Genomic DNA, 17152 nt, shown 5'->3' on the forward strand with positions numbered 1-17152 from the left:
TGGAGAACATGGTCCACTCGGACTCAATATCTCCAGCCTCCCTCGGGATCCAGTCGAAGCTCTGCCGGAGGTTGGAGTTAAAGATCTCTCTGACAGGAGACTCGGCCAGACATTCCCAGCAGACCCTTACAGTATGCTTGGGTCTGCCGAGTCTGTCCAGCTTTCTCCCCCGCCATCGGATCCAACTCACCACCAGGTGGTGATCAGTTGACAGCTCCGCCCCTCTCTTTACCTGAGTGTCCAAGACATACGGCCGCAGGTCAGATGAAACGACAACAACACCTAGGGTGTCCTGGTGCCACGTGCACTGATGGACACCCTTATGCTTAAACATGGTGTTCGTTATGGACAAACTGTGACTAGCACAGAAGTCTAATAACCAAACGCTTGGGTTCAGATCAGGGGGGCCGTTCCTCCCAATCACATAAGACAGTAATCCACCAATTGGCTCAAACATGCAGCTTTCATGCAAAAAAATGCAAACTATCGGCCAGTATTTTCTGATAACATGCTGCATTCATCTTGCCATCAATTTTCACAAGATTCCCTGTGCCTTTAGAACTCACACACCCCCAAAAACATCAGTGAGCCACCACCATGCTTCACAGTGGGGATGGTAATCTGTTCACTCTAGGCCTTGTTGTCCCCTCTCCAAACATAGCGCTTATGGTTGTGACCATAAAGCTCTATTTTTGTCTCGTCACTCCAAATTACAGTGTGCCAGAAGCTGTGAGGCGTGTCAAGGTGTTGTTGGGTTTATTGTAACCAGGATTTTTTGTGGCACTGGTGCAGTGAAGGCTTTTTTCTGACAGCTAATTTTGGTTCAAGCGTCATCATATAGTGCTCATTGACACAACCACACCATCTTTTTCCAGATCAGCCTGTATTTCTCCTGAGGTTACCTGTGGGTTTCTCTTTGTATCCCAAACAATTCTTCTGGCAGTTTTGGCTTAAATCTTTCTTGGTCTACCTGACCTTGGCTTGGTATCAAGAGATCCCAGAATTTTCCACTTCTTAATAAGTGATTAAAGAGTACTGACTGGCATTTGTAAGGCTTTGGATGTCTTTTTAGATCACTTTCCATCTTAATAAAGTTCCATTACCTTGTTACGCAGGTCTTTTTAAAAGGTATTTTCCGCTACCCATGGCTCAGTATCTAACCTGCTCAGTGCATCCACGTGAGAGCTAACAAACTCATTGCCTATCTATACACAGAGATGAATTGCAATTTAAAAAGCCACATGTGTGGGAAATTCACCTGTGTGTCTGTAACAAGGCCAAACTTTCAATGGTATGCAAAAGTTTGATCAGGGCCATTTGGGTGATTTCTGTTATCATTATGATTTAAAAAGGAGCCAAACAACTGATAATAAATGGCTTCATATGATCACTATCCTTAAATAAAATAACTATTTTTCCATGATCAACATCAATGCCAAGATTTCCCAACTTCTGCCAGGGTATGCAAACTTATGAGCACAACTGTAGCTGCTTTGCACTGCACAGTGCAGAATGTCGAAAAAAGCAATAGATATTGGAATGACCAATGGCCATACCTGAAACAGATTGGAATGTTGTGGCAGGACCTGAAAACCTTGCAAAGTTAAAGCAGTTCACCATGGAAAATTGAGAAAAAATTCCTTCACAGTAATGTGAAAGACAAGATCAACAACTACAGGAAACATTTGGTTGCATTCATTGCACACAACAAGCTATTGCATGTAAGGGGGCAATAACAATTTCACAGGGAGGGACCGAGTGTTGCACAACTTTGTTCATTTAACAAATAAATAAAGATAAGTGTCTCATGTTCACTAAGATTCCCTTTAATATTGGGTTTTGACTATTGATCTAAAAACAAATACAAATACTTTTCACAGGAAAGTATGTCCAATTAACACAAAAAAGGTACATAAGAAACTCCCTTTCATATAATACCCTTTAGCACAAATATGTATTAATCATTTCCCCAGTGAAGTGGCTCTATCATGACATTGATATAAAAGGGCTGGAGATGGGTGAGTAAAGGAAGGAATACTACAGTAACAACAATGAAGAGGAGGAGGATTGTGTGTCAGAACACATTTCTGAAAAATAACTATTTGAATGGAGACAATCCTGTGTTATCCTGCCAACTCCCACCAGCAGCAGCTATCTCAAACCATAGAACATTAAGTGACGCAGTGATTGGAGCCATGAGAAGGGTAAAACATACAATAAAAAAACAGTGGTGGATATATATGTGGCTGATTTAGCTTTGACAATGTGCCCTTTGGTAACCTCCCCAGAACCAAGTGTTTGTCTAAGTCAACAATCAACACATGAAACCATACTCTTTTCTCATTATAGCTCTCTTTTTGCTTTTTCTTTGTTCCTTTCGTGGTTCCTGTAAGGGTTTGGTTGTGTGAAAAGGGGTTGAGCATTTCTGGAATCAGAGAAATCACAAGAATAAGGGAATCTGGAATTGCCCTATATTGACCACAGGAACACTACACAGGATGCTACCCAGCTAAATGGCATTCTATGAATGATGAAATGTTGTAAGACATGAAAAACAAGATAAAACAATGGAACACTTAAATTATAAACAAATGAGAAACACTCTGGAAAACCTTAAAATTATATTACAAGCCAAAAATCCAATTAATCTCATTGTTCATTGAAGTTGATTTTTAATAAAACCATTTGATAGTGACAACCCATTTAATGACTACTTCACAAAACAGGTGATAAGGTCTAACAAGAGGTAAAAATGACAATGCATGCTGATGATTCCACAATTTCAGCACTCACAGCCAGTGAGCTTACATACTCTTACTAGGAGTTACAGTCAGTGACAAAATAAACTGGTGTTAAATATACCTGAAAGAATTGGGTTCAAAATGTTCTCTAAAAAACAACTGTAGTCATGAATAAAGTGTGAGCTCATAGAGGAGGTTAAAAAAACGGAACTTAAGAAAAGATGAAAGTTGTTGTCGAGCCGCTGTTTCCTATACGGAAGACTGTGCCATTAACCATTATGCTGTTTAAACAGCTGGAATACAACTTTTACATCAGCTATTACAATTCTGCTAAAATAACGTGGACAACAGAACATTTATTATCGGAACTAAAGTGTACTCTTGTACAAAGATTACTGTAGATGGCTAGCTACCAGCTATACAGTACCTATAATGAAAACAACAATTCCAATCACTCCATGGCTGGTTCATTAAATTAGAAGTCAATAAAAATATAAAAAGGACACGTAATACAATTACTCTTAAATAAATGACATTCATGGTATTACAGAGTGGATATACACTCACCTAAAGGATTATTAGGAACACCTGTTCAATTTCTCATTAATGCAATTATCTAATCAACCAATCACATGGCAGTTGCTTCAATGCATTTAGGGGTGTGGTCCTGGTCAAGACAATCTCCTGAACTCGCACAACCATTTCTAGGGTTTACAAAAAATGGTGTGAAAAGGGAAAAACATCCAGTATGCGGCAGTCCTGTGGGCGAAAATGCCTTGTTGATGCTAGAGGTCAGAGGAGAATGGGCCGACTGATTCAAGCTGAGAGAAGAGCAACTTTGACTGAAATAACCACTCGTTACAACCGAGGTATGCAGCAAAGCATTTGTGAAGCCACAACATGCACAACCTTGAGGCGGATGGGCTACAACAGCAGAAGACCCACCGGGTACCACTCATCTTCACTACAAATAGGAAAAAGAGGCTACAATTTGCACGAGCACACCAAAATTGGACAGTTGAAGACTGGAAGAATGTTGCCTGGTCTGATGATTCTCGATTTCTGTTGATCCATCATGCCTTGTTACCACTGTGCAGGCTGGTGGTGGTGGTGTAATGGTGTGGGGGATGTTTTCTTGGCACACTTTAGGACCCACATACCACCTACCTGAGCATTGTTGCAGAGAAATGTGCACCCTTTCATGGCAACGGTATTCCCTGATGGTATTGGCCTATTTCAGCGGGATAATGCGCCCTGCCACAAATTGCCCTCTTGTCCCTCTGCAGCAGAAATGTGGTGAGCAACGTTTTTAAAATGTAAAAAATATTTTAAAAACTTAATGCTTTATTGGATAAAAAACCATTTTGGCCATTGTGGAGAGGTTTGATTGAGTGTGTGGACAGGTGTCTTTTATACAGGTAACGAGTTCAAACAGGTGCAGTTAATACAGGTAATGAGTGGAGAACAGGAGGGCTTCTTAAAGAAAAACAAACCGGTCTGTGAGAGCCGGAATTCTTACTGGTTGGTAGGTGATCAAATACTTATGTCATGCAATAAAATGATAATTAATTATTTAAAATGATACAATGTGATTTTTTTTTAAAACAGTGAAAGACACTGGATCATGTTGCACAAGGCAGCAGCCCAAAGTACAGGACCATAACAAGTCTCAGTGAACAGTGATTTGAACACCAAATCGCAGTGAAATCACAGCACTAATTGCAATAATCAGTACTAATTAAATAAATTATATTGCAATACAAATAGTGGTCAATATTTTGAGAATAGCAAAACAAATAAATTAGTAGAACCCAATAAACAATGTATAGTCAGTTCCTTAAGTTCTGTTATAATATAATATTTAGATGTTCCTGGAAAGTCACAGCCCTATATGATTAGTAATTCTTTGCAACACTTATAAAGTGCAGAGTAATGCTGTATCCTAAAGAGTTTAGTGCGATCTGTTGATAGCCTAAGCTAAGGTTTTTATATTTTAATCATTCACTGTGGCCTCTGTTTTGAGAGCTGACAGGAGGGACATTATATTCGGCTGACACTTCTCTTTGTGACTTCTCTTATGTAGACAATTCAGGAACAGAACCATACTCCACATGCACTGAATGAGTCTGATCTATCTCTGCCAGGATAGGTCCGTGCTGTAGGACTGGGTGATATGAACACCAAAACAAATTTTTTACAATACCCACAACACATTCCAGCCGGTATCAAGTTGCTTTCTCCATGGTTTCATACTCAACCAAACTAGGACTGCACTGACAGTGAAGAATGAAAACACTGCTTCACTGGTGATATATCTTAGTTTGGTTGAGTATTACACCTTGGAGAAAGCTAATCAAACTAGAATATAAATGTTTCATTCAAGAGTCATCTGCCACTTTTATTATTGAAAAACATAAAACACCACAGCAATTAGTGTGATAAATATGGTGATATAGCCTACCAATATCTACCCATGGAAACACATCCCCATTCATATGATAATGATCTACATACAACTCAAATAAATATAGGTATTGCTTTCAAGCAATGCTGGAATACATAAGATGACAGAGTCCATATTAAGGTCATGAAAATAGATCCATATCAAGAAACTTCCACTTGCCCAGACACACGTCTGCAATCTACACAGGTGCATTCTACTTTATCTCACACCGTCAGAGGACAAAAGAGGACAAACGGACTCCTATTCACTAACTCTGTTGTACAGTAGCTCTTCTGGAGATATTGTCATTTGGTACGACAGTGCAGCCTTGCTTCAGCCATTTTCACATAGGCTGGCAGTCATGGCAGAGACACCAAGACAGAGAATCCAAACATGGAGGCGTCTGAGGGCCAGGCTTGAACACACCCTCCACCCCCAGCTAATCTGGAACAAACATCTCAGCATTAGCTCATTGCCCACACTAACATACTCTTCGTGGAGATGAAAGAGTTTGTGTGAGTTAGTGAGAGAGTGAGAGAGATTGTGGCCGCAACAACTAGTCTTCTTGGAGTCCAACACCAAGTGCACAAAAGAAAACATTTACAGTTAACAGAAACATAAATGCCGACATTAAAGACTGAGAACACTGGTGGCCCCAAGGAGGAAGAGGAACCACCTCCCTCCTGTTAGATCAGAGAGTATGCTAACTGGATAATAATAGCCTACTAGCACTAAGCATTTCCGGTGTAAAGCCTGGAAGTAACCTTTATAATGTAAAACATGCAACAAAATTCTAAGACTAGCCAAAGCTGCAAGAGAAAGACATTCATTTGGTGAGAAATGTGTATGATAATTGGTAAAACTAGAGCATCAGTAAAGCACTGTAGGTGAGTAGTAATCTTGACAAAGAGAGTCCCTTTAAAGCAGGGCTGCCCAACCCTTTTCCTGGAGATCTACTGTCCAGTAGGTTCTCACCAACTCTAATTTAGCACACCTTATTCTAATAATTAGCCGGATGAAAAGCTTAACCGATTTTGTCACAAATGGGGTTGAAGAGAAATTCTTCAGGACAGTAGGTCTCCAGGAACAGGGTTGGGCTGCCCTGCTTTAAAGCAATTTAATTGTTAAGAAAAGATCACACCACACACCACAGCTCTGTACTGAAGGTATAGTACATTTTCCATTGTTTGTGCATCTTATTAATTGAAGGTCAAAACATCTAGGCATGTAGATAAATGCCAGGTGAGTAACTGGCAAAATGAGTCAGTAACTACTTTATAGTATCTCATAAAGATACCAATTCAGGTGGTTAGCTAGTAAAAATATAGAAAATATTCTGAGCCAAGATGAAGCAAATGAGCTACCTTGGGCATCTTGGTAAAAACCCTCCCTCATTTTCACTGACTTAATTAGCCTGACTCAGTCTTGCAACAGCCAACAGCTTTTGAAGTCAATGTGCACAATCTAAGAGTCATGTGGTACTTAATTAAGTTTAATTAGGCACCTTTCACCATAACGCCTACCAGTACTTCCAGACCTATTCCCACAGGAATAGAGGCCAGACCAGACAATGCCAGCCCTGTCTATTCCGAAGCCGGGCATATCCCAGCCAAACCCCAAAACAACCCGGGAGCAGAACAGCCTATCCTAACCCACCTGGGGAAATTACAGCTCAGCCGCTCCTGATGTTAACACAGGCAGGCCAATACCTGACTAGTCTCAGCACTGCCTATCTAGCCCATTTTGGAGCCCAGCCACATTCCTACTACAAAGAACCAGAAAGTCCAGTAACATTTGGAATTCTCTCATCCACTAGACATGACTCCAATTACAGACCAGAGGACTGCTAGGAAACTGTAGTCCTGACATAAGCACCTTTTCCCCCTGAAAGTCCTCATGTATAGGTTGGGGGGGTTGGGGAATAAGCAGAGGATGTGAGGGCCCAAATAATACCGCCCAAATAATCCAACAATATTATGATTTAGCCGATACGCATTCAGCACTCCAGTCCATTTCACTGGCTGCTGTCTCCACATTCCTTTGCATCAGCATACAGTGGGGAGAACAAGTATTTGATACACTGCCGACTTTGCAGGTTTTCCTACTTACAAAGTATGTAGAGGTCTGTAACTTTTATCATAGGTACACTTTAACTGTGAGAAGGTACACTTCTCAAACGGTGTTTAAATCACTGCTCACTGAGACTTGTTGTGGTCCGGTACTTTGGGCTGCTGCCTTGCGCAACATGATCCAGTGTCTTTCACTGCTATAAAAAAAAAAAAAAAAAACATTGTATCATTTTAAATAATTAATTATCATTTTATTGCATGACATAAGTATTTGATCACCTACCAACCAGTACGAATTCCAGCTCTCACAGACCGGTTAGTTTTTCTTTAAGAAGCCCTCCTGTTCTCCATTCATTACCTGTATTAACTGCATCCGTTTGAACTCGTTACCAGTATAAAAGACACCTGTCCACACAATCAAACAGACACCAACCTCTCCACAATGGCCAAGACCAGAGAGCTGTGTAAGGACATCAGGGATAAAATTGTAGACCTGCAAAAGGCTGGGATGGGCTGGGCTACAGGACAATAGGCAAGCAGCTTGGTGAGAAGGCAACAACTGTTGGTGCAATTATTAGAAAATGGAAGAGGTTCAAGATGACTGTCAATCTCCCTCGGGTCTTGGGCTCCACGCAAGATCTCACCTCGCGGGGCATCAATGATCATGAGGAAGGTGAGGGATCAGCCCAGAACTACACGGCAGGACCTGGTCAATGACCTGAAGTGAGCTGGGACCACAGCCTCAAAGAAAATCATTAGTAACACACTGTGCCGTCATTAAAATCCTGCAGCGCACGCAAGTTCCCCTTGCTCAAGCCAGCGTATGTCCAGGCCTGTCTGAAGTTTGCCAATGACCATCTGGATGATCCAGAGGAGGAATGGGAGAAGGTCATGTGGCCAGATGAGACAAAAATAGAGTTTTTTGGTCTAAACTCCACTCACCATGTGTGGAGGAAGAAGAAGGATGAGTAAAACCCCAAGAACACCATCCCAACCGTGAAGCATGGAAGTGGAAACATCATTGAGGGGATGATGGATGGGGCCATGTATTGCGAGATCTTGGCCAACAACCTCCTTCCCTCAGTAAGAGCATTGAAGATGGGTCATGGCTAGGTCTTCCAGCATGACAACGACCCGAAATACACAGCCAGGGCAACTAAGGAGTGGCTCAATAAGAAGCATCTCAAGGTCCTGGAGTGGCCTAGCCAGTCTCCAGACCTGAACCCAATAGAAAATCAGTGGAGGGAGCTGAAAGTCCGTATTTCCCAGCGACAGCCCTGAAACCTGATGGATCTGGAGAAGGTCTGTATGGAGGAGTGGGCCAAAATCCCTACTGCAGTGTGTGCAAACCTGGTCAAGAACTACAGGAATTGCAAACAAAGGTTTCTGTACCAAATATTATGTTCAGATTTTCTGATGTATCAAATACTTATGTCATGCAATAAAATGCAAATTAATACCTTTAAAATCATACAATGTGATTTTCTGGATTTTTGTTTTAGATTCCGTCACTCACAGTTGAAGAGTACCTATAATAAAAAGTACAGACTTCTACATGCTTTGTAAGTGGGAAAACCTGCAAAATTGCCAGTGTATCAAATACTTGTTCTCCCCACTGTAGTCTAATATGGTCAATTATTTTCTTATCAGGTTGAACTGGAAGCTGTAGAAAGCATACAGTGGACCAAGGGGCCTGCACTCGGTCACACGCAACCAAACATGAACACCCACACGCAACCAGTGCTCTACTCAGTAGGAGAGTGAGATGGAAGCTCCCTTTGCTCACACCCCCTATTAAAAGAAACATAAACGATCCTTGGATTCAGAAAGTCAGCAAAATGAGGTGGGTAATAGCCTTAGCGAGGGAAAACAGCACACACCATGATGGAAAATACTTCTTCTGGCAGGGCGGTCAGCGAAATAAAATGCTGATAAAACGCCAGAGGAGCTTTGGGGTAGAGGATGTGATTCCTAAATGACACCTTATTCCCTGTACAAAACACTACATTTGTCCAGGACACTTTGTATAGAGTACATATTGGAATACAGCAAAGATAGTAGGCGGGCTGGTTGGGAAGCTGGATGTTTATTATAGCCTCATTCATCCATCCCTCCCCCATAAAAACTCCAGATGGCCACCAGATGCAAAAAGCAAAACTAAAGAAACAAGGTGCCACATGTGAATCCACTGCCTTTAGGTGAACAACTCTGTAATGAGTCGTAGCATGTAATTGTTATCAAGGGGGTGACTCCCACCAAACCTGTGTTAATCTGGAATTATGCGTGTGTCTCAGTGTATGTGAGGCTGTGTGTGTGGAAAGGACTTGGCTACAAAAGTGAGAGTTAAAGGTCTAGAATTATCCATCTCTTATTAGAAGCAGGCCTTAGGAAACCACAACCATTCTGACTCATACACTGGAGGGCTCATGTCCCAAATAGCAGCTTCTTTCCATTTAAGGGAAAATGCCACTTGAACCCTTATCTTTTAAATTAGTTCTTTACAAAGTTTAATATTTCCTGCATCAAGACTATATTTCTATTTAAATATAACATGTTTTGCCATATTTGTACACTTTACGGAAACAGAAATAAAAATATATCTGCAAGTGGAAATGGCGGGGTCCATTCCTTCCAGGACCACAATGGCACCTATTTATTCCCCATTAAAACCCATTCCTTCCCCACTGACTCCCATCGAATCACGATTGACTCCCATTCATTCACCATTGACCTCCATTCATTTTCCTTTGACTTCTGTGTTCCTCATAGACTCCCATTGAATCACCCTTGACTTCCATACATTTTCCATTAATCTCCATTCATTCCCCATTGGCCTCCATTAATTCCTCACAGACTCCCATTGAATCACCATCAACTCCCATTCATTCTCCATTGCCCCCCAGTTATTCCCCTTAGACTTGCATTCATTCCCCATTGCCTTTGTTGATTATAGCGCCACCATCAGCTTGAAACGTTGTGGAGGCCTTCCTGCCATAGGCCTGAACCCATAGTTCAAGTTTGGTTGCAGTAGGACTCACCATCCTGCATAAATGAGCATTTGAATTGAGACCACACCCACAAGAACTTTCATTGGCTCATGTCAGCTATTCTGTTAAAGATATCAACAATCCTTATACCGAATCTTTAGATACTTGTCCCAAGATGATATATATATCAAGTGGCGTGAAGATTGGTGCAGAGCTCTAGTTAAAGATAACATTTTAGTGTCATATACGAAGTTCAAAATGGCAGAAAATACAAGATGGCGGACTTCATGGGTTTTTGAGGCAAATTTGTTCCTTAGGTGAAAAAGGAACTGTGGACTGAATTTCAGACCTCTAGGTCATATGGGGTGGATATGCCAGTGTAGCTTTTGGAGTGACTAAGTTTGCTTATTATAGCGCCACCTAGGGTTCAATTGGACCCATAGTCCAATAGATTAATTCGGCAGAAAGTATACATCTACGCCATCTCAAAGGAATATGCGTCCAAAAAAATTAAAAGAAAAATAATAAAGAAAAAAAATAATAGGTCTCCTGAGCACCTTAGGGGCAATGACCCCTAAATAAGGACACAATACTGATAGTGTGAATATAGATAGGGGTGCAACCTAACACAGTACTATACATTATATCTGTAAAAACATGGGGATGTTTAAATTGTGTAGCAGCAAATAAAAATCGTCTGAGCCCATCTCTCCAGCACATTTCCTTAAGTCATTAAAAATCTAAAAAGAGACTCACCGTCCATAGCATGGTGGAGCACTTGAAGCTTTCTCTGCTTCTCTCTGATTCGGTCATAGGCGCTAGTCAGAGCTGAGCTTACTGACAGGGCTGAGTGGTGGGGGCCCTTCGCCCTGGCTGCCTCCAGCCCTTCAAAGTCAGAGTAGCGGCTGTCCCTGGATGCCCGGGAAGCTGACTTGTGTCTGCCTCCCGAGCGGGTGCTGAGGGCACTGCTACCCCGCCTGGCGTCCTCCAGGCCTCCGAACCGGAGCATATCCGGATCAATGTGAGCTAGGTCTATGGAAGACACCCAGTTCTTCTTGCGTTGGGCCACCGAGTCCCCCCTATAAGGGAGAGACCTCCTGTCTACCTCTACAGGTCTGCCTCTCTGCTGGAGTGGGTGCTGGAGGTGGGGGTAGAGGACCAGGTCCGCAAAAGACTCTGACCCAGGATGGTATCCAGAAGGCGGATAAGGTCCAGGCGGGGCCCCCTCCTCACCCCTTACGAGTTCCTGGATGGGTAGAGAACCCATGGAGCGACTCAGGCCTCGGTTAAGAGAGGCCTGCTCCTGACTACGGGCCTTGTAGCGCTCCAGCACCCGGGGTGCTGCACTTCTTCCTGCAGGGAAGGTAGAGAGAAACATGCATCTGACTGTGTAGAAAAAAATATGTGACACAGGCGTTTGAGATGGTAAATAACTATTGTAGTATGTTTGCACCGTCTTGGCACACACACTAAAAACATGAATTTTGTGGTAGTGGACCACCAATATAACCAGTGAGGTATATTTCATTGTCGGAGTGACTGGGATTAAATTGCCAACTTAATTGTCCAAACAAGAGTAACATTTAAGTCTTTTGTAACATTTAAGCCTTTTGTGGTTAAGTGCTTCTCCAAATCTACATCTTAGCTCTGTTTTAGCCACAGAATGATACGGCTATTAGACATAGCAATCATACCACGGTCACTCACAGAAAGAGGGACAGACCAGGGTTCAAACAGTAACTAAAATACTTTAACCAGGCTACATAAAACTTGTCTGGAGTGTATGTAATTTTAATGGTAGGTTTATTTGAACAGTGAGAGACAAAATAACAAACAAATCCACAAAAACAAGTCAAAAATGTTATACATTAATTTGCATTTTAATGAGTGAAATAAGTATTTGATCCCCTCTGCAAAACATGACTTAGTACTTGTTGGCGTTTCTTGTAGTTGGCCACCAGGTTTGCAGACATCTCAGGAGGGATTTTGTCTCACGCCTCTTTCCAGATCTTCTCCAGGTTTCGAGGATGAAGTTTGGCAACTCAAACCTTCAGCTCCCTCCACATATTTTCTATGGGATTAAGTTCTGGAGGCTGATTCCTCACCTTTCTCATGATCATTGCAACTCCACGAGGTGAGATCTTACATGGAGCCCTAGACCGAGGGAGATTGACAGTTCTCTTGTGTTTCTTCCATTTGTGAATAACCACACCAACTGTTGTCACCTTCTTACCAAGCTGCTTGGCGATGGTCTTATAGCTCATTCCAGCCTTGTATAGGTCTACAAACTTGTCCCTGACATCCTTGGACAACTCTTTGGTCTTGGCTTACCTGTATATAAGACACCTGGGAGCCAGAAATCTTTCTGATTGAGAGATCACATACTTATTTCACTCATTAAAATGCTAATAAATGTATAACATTTTTGAAATGTGTTTTTCTGGATTTTCTTGTTGTTATTCTGTCTCTCGCTGTTCAAATAAACCTACCTTTAAAATTATAGACTGATCATTTCTTTATCAGTGGGCAAACGTAAAAATCAGCAGGGGATCAAAAATAAAATCCTCACTGTACAATGTTGAACTGAACAGTTCATTTAGAGAAAAATACTAACCAGGGGTCTGACAGTACAACATATGAACCAGAACAGTTTGAAACAGGCTTGAGACAACCAAATATTGAATAACATTACACAGAAAAGTGGGCTAATCCTACATCAGCACCCCTTCAGAGAGATACAGAGTTCCAAGTAATGACCCATAAGAGAACAGTATTGTTAAAGCAGAATAACCAAGATATAGCCAAAAAGAGAACAGTCTAGGTGTAACAGTACAATTCTAACTATGTCCATCCACTAGTTCATTCATTCCTACTAAGGACAGGACCAGGCTTGGTAATCTCATTATACGTTATGACCCAGACTGTTACCTAATGTCTCAAGATGTTGGTAGTGTACCAACTTCAAACAGGCCCAATATCCATGTCAGAAGATGTGCTCAACATAGACACACTTAAAATGATTACAGATGGCCACTGACAACAATCAAATCAGAAATGGGTGCTCATTTAAGAGACTTTTGTTGAAAATGGTTGATAACTTTATAAAGGCAACACATGCAAGTTTGGTTCTTACAACAAATCCTTACAGAAATCTTTTGAATGTTTCAAATCCCATTTGGATAAGGCTAGTCCTGGCTAATTTTTATTTTTTAGAGTCCAATAGTTTTTGCACATTCAGCAGCTACTGATCCTATGTTCTACATAAAACATCAAACAGTAGAGAACAGACAACATTACTTATTATATAACGTTCAATTACAATACACCTAAAACAATATCAAATAAATTAGTTATGTAATGGCAAAAAGAAATATCTATACAGTACTCATACAGACCTTAATATTCTTATAGTAAAGATAGGAAGTGCAAGGAAGTGGAGGCATGGTTACGTTACACATTTTCTGACTAACATTACCCATGAAAGACGTATGTTGATAGTTGTTGTGCAGTTGATAAAATTTTGCTAGTTCTCTTTGTCCCTCCGAAAAATTCTATATCCCCTTTCCAGACCATCTGTACAGACCCACACAGTGATATTCCTGTCTTGGACAGTGAATTATAGGTAGAAAAATAGTGAAGGGGGAGAGAAAAAGTGGGAGAGAATGGAAAGCAAAAGTAGAGATTGACAGAGGAGAGCGTGATAGGGAGAGTTCGAGTCCAATGAAAATTTCAAAAGGAAAAGAGCAGAATGAAAGAGAACATGTCTGCATGTCTGAGACATTGTGACACAGTGTGTTAGAGAGAGAAAGAGGGAGAGAGCAAGAAGACGGGTAGCGACAAGCCCAGAACTATAAAATTCTTTATGCAATGCCTTGTTTTAATCTGCAGTGCATATGGCTCCCTCTCACTAGAGAACATCAAAAGATCGACTGAAACCTTTCCAGGAACTCTGCTATGACGGCAGTCAATGAGGACAAATCTGATCTGAAATACTGAAAATAGAAGCAGGATTTGTTTTCGGGCTCTCTTGGCCTGTCATTACAAATTCGCAACACTAGGAGAATGGCCTCCCTGCACAACCGCTTCTGCATTCTCCTTAATACTGCTCCTGCATTTCCAGTTGTGCCGCTCTGTTATTAAAATATAGTACTCTTTTATTCAAGGTGTTTACAAGAGTTGCCTAAAATGAACAATGTTTATCGTATTTGGCTCCAGCTAGCAAGATGAAGAAAGGATTTAAGATGTACAGTGGATATAAAAACTCTACACCGCTGTTAAAATGGCAGGTTCTTGTGATGTAAAAGAATGAGACAAAAATAAATCATGTCAGAACTTTTTCCACCTTTAAAGTGACCTATAACGTGAACAATTCAAATGGAAAAAACAAACAGAAATCTGTGAGGGGGAAAATAAAAAACTCACAACCTGGTTGCGTTAGTGTGCATACCTTTGAACTAATACTTTGTTGAAGCACTTTTTTATTTTATTACAGCACTCAGTCTTTTTGGGTAGGAGTCTATTAGCATGGCACATCTTCACATGGCAATATTTGCCTAGTCTTCTTTGCAAAAGCACTCCAAATCTTTCAGATTGAGAGGCCATCTCCTGTGCACAGCCCTCTTCAGATCACCCCACATATATTCAATTGGATTCAGGTCTGGGGTCTGGCTAGGCCATTTCAAAACATGAATCTTCTTCTGGTGAAGCCTTGCTTTTGTGGATTAGGATGTGTGCTTTGGGTCGTTGTCGTGCTGAAAGGTGAACTTCCTCTTCATATTCATCTTTCTAACAGACACCTGAAGGATTTGTGCCAAAATTGCCTGGTATTTGGAACTGTTCATAATTCCCTCCACCCTGACTAATGCCCCGGTTCCAGCTGAAGAAAAACAGCCCGAAAGCATGATGCTGCCACCATCATGCTTCACTGTGGGTATGGTGTTCTTTGGGTGATGTGCAGTGTTGTTTTTGCACCAAACATACCTTATGGAATTATGGCCAAAAGGTTCAACCTTCGTTTCATCAGACCATAACACATTTTCCCACGTGTTTTTGGTGGACTTGATGTTTGTTTTTGCAAACTTCAGCCAGGCTTGGATGTTTTTCTTTGTAAGAAAAGGCATCCATCTTGCCACCCTACCCCAAATGCCATTCATATGAAGAATACAGATTGTTGTCACATGTAGCACACAGCCAGTACTTGCTAGAAATTCATGCAGTTCCTTTAATGTTGCAGTAGGCCTCTTGCAAGCCTCCCTGACCAGTTTTCTTCTCGTCTTTTCATACATTTTGGAGGGACGTCCAGTTCTTGGTAATATCTCTGTTGTGCCATATTTTCTCCACTTGATGATGACTGTCTTCACTGTGTTCCATGGTATATCTAATTATTTGCAATTATTTTGTACCAGTCTCCTGACTGATATCTTTCAACAATTAGATCCCTCTGATGCTTTGGAAGCTCTCTGCGGACCATGGCTTTTGTTCTGAGATGCAACTAAGAAAATGCCAGTAAAATCCTACTAGAACCGCTGTGATGAATCAGAGTCACTTTAAATGACGGTAGGTGTGTAATGACTTCTATTTAACATGAGTTTGAATGTGTCAGTCTTTTACATCACAAAAACCTGGCATTTTTACAGGGGTGTGTAGACTTTTTATATCCACTGTATGTATCAACATACATAATGATTATGAAGGCAATTTTCATAAAATGACATCCAGTGAAGCTGGTTTGGGGCCAGCACGGTAGTCATGATCCAGACTAATCATGAATCTCAAATAGCATACTACGTACTACAAATACGTACTTCACGGATGATGGTGAAGTGCGTAGGGTTTAGTATATAGTAAGCTAGTATGGCAGTATTGTGACCGATTGGGACATACTAACTCATCATACAATTACATTGAACATTTCCTACAATACGGTCAGTGCCCCTTTAATATTTTGCATATACAGGAAAAAATATATTTGATCCCCTGCTGATTTTGTACGTTTGCCCACTGACAAAGAAATAATCAGTCTATAATTTAAATGGTAGGTTTATTTGAACAGTGAGAGACAGAATTACAACAAAAAAGCCAGAAAAATGCATGTCAAAAATGTTATAAATTGATTCGCGTTTTAAAGAGTGAAATAAGTATTCGACCCCTCTACAAAAAATGACTTAGTACTTGGTGGCAAAACCCTTGTTGGCAATCACAGAGGTCAGACGTTTCTTATAGTTGGCCACCAGGTTTGCACACACCTCAGGAGGGATTTTGTCCCACTCCTCTTTCCAGATCTTCTCCAGGTTTCGAGGATGACGTTTGGCAACTCGAACCTTCAGCTCCCTCCACAGATTTTCTATGGGATTAAGTTCTGGAGACTGGCTAGACCACTCCAGGACCTTAATGTGCTTTTTCTTGAGCAACTCCTTTGTTGCCTTGACCGTGTGTTTTGGGTCATTGTCATGCTGGAATACCCATCCACGACCCATTTTCAATGCCCTGGCTGAGGGAAGAAGGTTCTCACCCAAGATTTGACGGTACATGGCCCCGTCCATCATCCCTTTGATGCAGTAAAAAGGTGTCCTGTCCCCTTAGCAGAAAAACACCCCCAAAGCACAATGTTTCCACCTCCATGTTTGACGGCGGGAATGGTGTTCTTGGGTTCATAGGCAGTATTCCTCCTCCTCCAAACACGGCGAGTTGAGTTGATGCCACAACGGACCACAACACCACAACACTTTCACTCAGTTCTCCTCTGAATCATTCAGATGTTCATTGGCAAACTTCAGACGGGCATGTACATGTGCTTTCTTGTCCCGGGGGACCGTGCTGGCGCTGCAGGATTTAAATCCTTCACGTCGTAGTGTGTTACCAATTGTTTCTTGCTGACTATTGTCCCAGCTGCCTTGAGATCATTGACAAGAT

At 41.4% G+C, this 17152-nt stretch overlaps 1 protein-coding gene across 7 annotated transcripts in view; it reads right to left on the minus strand.

The window, feature by feature from the left end:
- The window catches only part of ptpn13 (protein tyrosine phosphatase non-receptor type 13), a 151613-nt gene that overhangs the window by 81699 nt on the left and 52762 nt on the right, over positions 1–17152 (minus strand). For all 7 annotated transcript variants that reach the window (XM_034296911.1, XM_034296908.1, XM_034296907.1 and 4 more), the window contains exon 7: positions 10997–11593. In XM_034296911.1, the coding sequence (XP_034152802.1) occupies positions 10997–11593 (597 nt within the window). The remainder of the gene's footprint in view (positions 1–10996; positions 11594–17152) is intronic.

The sequence above is a fragment of the Esox lucius genome, chromosome 14 (genome assembly GCF_011004845.1).
Source record: "Esox lucius isolate fEsoLuc1 chromosome 14, fEsoLuc1.pri, whole genome shotgun sequence".
NCBI lineage: Eukaryota > Metazoa > Chordata > Actinopteri > Esociformes > Esocidae > Esox > Esox lucius.